We start from the raw sequence: 4,062 nt of genomic DNA on the forward strand, positions 1-4,062 counted from the left end.
ATGGCAGACTTTCATATCCCTATGAATCATCTCTCATGTCGAATCTGCAGCGAGCTCCTCAGGAATCCAACGACTATCCCCTGTGGACACAACTTCTGCTTGGAGTGTATCCAGAGCTGCTGGAAAGAGGACAAAGTGAACTGCAGCTGCCCTGAATGTGGGAAGAAGTTTCCTTACAGGCCTCTTTTGATCAAGAACACAACTCTGGCTTGGGTGATGAAAGACACAGAGGAAACTCTGAAGAGGAAAAGAAAAGAGCAGCATTCAGCTCAGTCGTTGGAGGTACTGAAGAGACACCGGAGCGACACAGAAACATCTGGGAACCCTTTATGTCCTCGTCACAGCTGTCCACTGGATGTTTACTGCTGCACAGATAGTCATGTCATATGTGCTCTGTGTGCTTCAGCAAAGCATGTAGGGCACAGATTTGGGTTGGTGAAGGAGGAACGGAGGAGGAAGCAGGTAAACAAAATAACAAACACAAAGAGTCTGCCAATAACTAGTCAGTAACCCATGAAAAGGATTTTTTAAAACTATGCACCTACTGAAGTAAGGATAAGAAATGATGAATGGGCAGTGGGCTTGTCTGGATTCAATTCAGATGTTATCTTATAATCCAGCAGAAACCCAGTGCAGCTGCAAGACAATATTACCCTGTGACACAATCCTAGTCACAGAAACAGCAGCAAAAGAAGCTCAAGTGCTTTCTAATTCACCATGGCTTTTGAAGACTTCTGAAATTTAGTTTCCTTAAACAAAAATGACACTTTAAGGCTTGTCCACTTTTAGATAATTCATTCATTCATTTATTATCCTAACCACTTAATCTGATGAAGGGTCACGGGGAAGTTGGAGCCTATCCCAGCAGTCTTTGGGTGAAAGGCAGGGTACAACCTGAACAGCTCACCAGTCCATCGCAGGGCCACACAGAGACTGCTTTTAGATTAGAGAGAAAAAATATCTGTGATTAGTCACTTTATAATTCACTTAATCTGCCGGTTTGCAGGGAAATATTTAAAATGGAATAAACTCTGAACCACAAAGATTAATTTTATGCTACGTGCAAAGATCCTTCTGCTGGCAGGAAGCGATCCAGACCCGCAAAAGTTGCAGATGTTGCAAGTTGCAACTTCATGCTGGTATTTAGGATTGTGGAAATATACCAGTAAAGTGTGTATTATGCAGTCCAACACATTAACTTTATGTCACAGCAAATGATTTTGAAAAAAATTAATGAATAATGCAAAGGAGGCCCAAACACTTAGCAGTTTAAAGTATACTGAAATAGTGTTTTTGTGGATAATAGATTGACGAAGAGTTTATGAATGTGGGAGTTTATTACAATGATTTAATTATAACAGAAAGGTCAGGCCAAGAAAAGGTCACCAGTTTATTTGGTCTCTTGTATGTTAAGTGAGAAACTTGATGCTCACTATAAAGGATGGTCGGATAGTCATTCTGTTTATGCTCAGCTGCTACTCAAGCTGGTTTTTAATAAAGTAATAAAATGCATTAATTGAACATTTTTTAATTTATATAGGAGACATAGCACATATAGAACTACAGGGATCTTACCAATATGCAAATAAACTGAGCACACAAAGCAAGATCCTGATTTCCCCTATTAGTTATAAACACAATTACATTTCAGAAGGCAAAATGAAAATTAGTGCACTTTTATGAATCAAGACAAATAATGTGTTTACTGATATAACATGCATTTAAGGAGGAGTTGGGGAAGATGCAGACAAAACTCAGACAGACCCTGGAGGAGCAAGAGAAGAAGTTGGATAACATGGGGAAGATGTTTGAACAGATTCAGGTGAGAAAAACGTTTGTTAACTATGTATTCCCCAGTCCAGACACCCACTAATCTGTCTCACATGCATATTTAACAGGTGGAAGCCAGGAAAACAGAGGACGACTGTGAAAGTACCATAGTCAGAGTCATTGACTACCTTCAGAAATGTTACATGTCAGTGAAGCAGCTGATCGGAGCTCAGGTGGAGGCGGCAGCAGCTCAGGTTCACATCTCAAAGCAGACCCTAGAGATGAAGGTGGAGAAGATAAAGGCACAGGATGCTCAGCTGGAGTGTCTTGCACAAACTGAATCCGATGCCCATTTCCTGCAGGTGCTGCATTCACATCTTTGGAAGCTTTCCTGAATCTGGGTGATAGATCATCTCTGGATGACTTTATCTTTTCTGATGTTACAGAAATGGTGCCATGTGGAACGCCTCTGTGAGAAAAATGATCTCCAGCGTTTCCATGAGGGTTTAGAAGATCTTTTTATTCCCTTCGAGGACACAAAGAAAGCAGTTGAACAACTGGGCAGACAGCTGGAAGAATTCTGTGACAAAGAATTTGCCTCAATCTTCTCTGCTGGTATTTGTTTTTACTAACATATAGAAAACTTTCCTCCATTCTCAGTCCAGTCTTTTTTTTACAACATGCCTTTGTCTTTGAAAGCTGGCCTGGAAGAGCACGTGGAATCAATCAACAACAATGACATGGAGCAAAGATGTGAAGCCAGTACCTCAAAGTCCCATGGTTTGCATCTCTCTCTCTGTCCATCTATGTTTATTTTTTGTTCAGTAATGATGCTAATGTTGTTTGATAGGTCCTCCTGAGGATAATAGAACAGTGAAAGAGAATAAACTGGAGCCTAAAACCAGAGAAGAGTTTCTTCAGTGTGAGTCTACGTTCAGACATACTGTTTAAAATGTCCATGATTCATATACTGACACATCCAACCACTACTATGCTGCTAAAATGCTAATTTCACCTTTTATCATTGTCATTGTCTCAGATGCATGTGGGCTTTCTCTGGACCCCGCAACAGCTCATGAGGACCTGACCATTTCTGAAGGGAACAAAGAGGTGATGTTGTTCCCCAGAAGGTGTAAAACTCCAGTCATTCATTGCCCACAGAGGTTCACCCGTCGGAAGCAGGTGTTGTGCAGGGAGGGACTGCAGGCTGAGCAATGCTACTATGAGGTAGAAGTAAAAGGAAACAAAGTGGAAATAGCTCTTGCCTATAAAGGAATAGACAGAAAGTCCTTCTCTAAACTGTCAGCCTTTGGGGCCAACTCAAATTCTTGGAGTCTGGATCGCTCTGAAACCTACTCTGTTAGCCACAAAGCTCACAGTATTAAGCTATCAGCACTCCCCAGTCACCACAGGATTGGAGTTTATCTGAAATTCAAAGAAGGAGCTGTGTATTTCTATGAAGTATTGGACGATATGAAGTTTCTTTACAAGATGGAAGCTAAATTTACAGAGCCGCTGTATCCGGGCTTCTGGCTTGGAGACAAATCTTGCATAAGGATCTGTGATTTGAAACAACACAGGCTGTAAACCACCACAGTGGACCGCAGACAACTATTATTTACAAGGACGTCTTCACTCTGGAAATTCAGACTACACAGAATATATTGGATGAAAGCATGATATGGAATGACCCAGTAATAAGTTTAAGAGAGTTAAACAACAGTGAAATCAAGCTAGTCTGTGTTTTCTGGGTGCTTGACTGGATTCTTCAGCGGTCCTGCGGTGGGCTACTAGATATCGTAGTGATTTCATTAGTGATAAAGTGATCAACTGTTGCTGTATTTTCTGTTTTGTTTTTGCATGTTGTGTAAAGGTTTTATTGCATAAATTTTGGGGACACTGGGTTACCTGATAGCCTGTTTGTAGGTGTTGGGATTGCACATCAGGTAGAATTTCAAGATGATCTTTTTTGGAAAATCATATTGTACATTTTATTTTTATTGAGCAGTTATGTAAATATAAATAACTTTAATCAGTTATGGAATAAAGCGATATGGATGGTACTACTACTAGTTTTTGCTTCTATCATTTAATTTGAGTCTACATTGGTTATGTTTAAAGCAGCACAACTGAATTTTGCAGATTTTCACTTTGATGCCCTCAACAGAGGCTAATCGTCCTGAGGCCCATCTCTTCTCTGAGCGCTCTCCAGCCAGTAAAATCCAGTTGTGTTGTTGACTTCTCTTTTATCTCTTGCTCGGTCAATTTCTTTTTTCCCCTTTCCTGAATTTC

General features: G+C 40.5%; 1 protein-coding gene across 1 annotated transcript; it reads left to right on the plus strand.

Moving 5' to 3' along the window:
• Positions 1 to 3,487, plus strand: LOC306757150 (tripartite motif-containing protein 16-like protein; the record flags this gene model as incomplete). Its single annotated transcript, XM_079242114.1, has 7 exons — positions 1 to 462; positions 1,727 to 1,822; positions 1,899 to 2,132; positions 2,217 to 2,385; positions 2,470 to 2,568; positions 2,621 to 2,692; positions 2,810 to 3,487. The coding sequence occupies 7 exons, from the start codon at positions 1 to 3 to the stop codon at positions 3,355 to 3,357; spliced, it is 1,680 nt and encodes a 559-aa protein (XP_079098240.1). The 3' UTR covers positions 3,358 to 3,487.
• Between the last annotated feature and the right edge of the window lie 575 nt (positions 3,488 to 4,062).

Source organism: Telmatherina bonti, assembly GCF_933228915.1.
Source record: "Telmatherina bonti genome assembly, chromosome: 6".
In the NCBI taxonomy this organism is placed as follows: Eukaryota; Metazoa; Chordata; class Actinopteri; order Atheriniformes; family Telmatherinidae; genus Telmatherina; species Telmatherina bonti.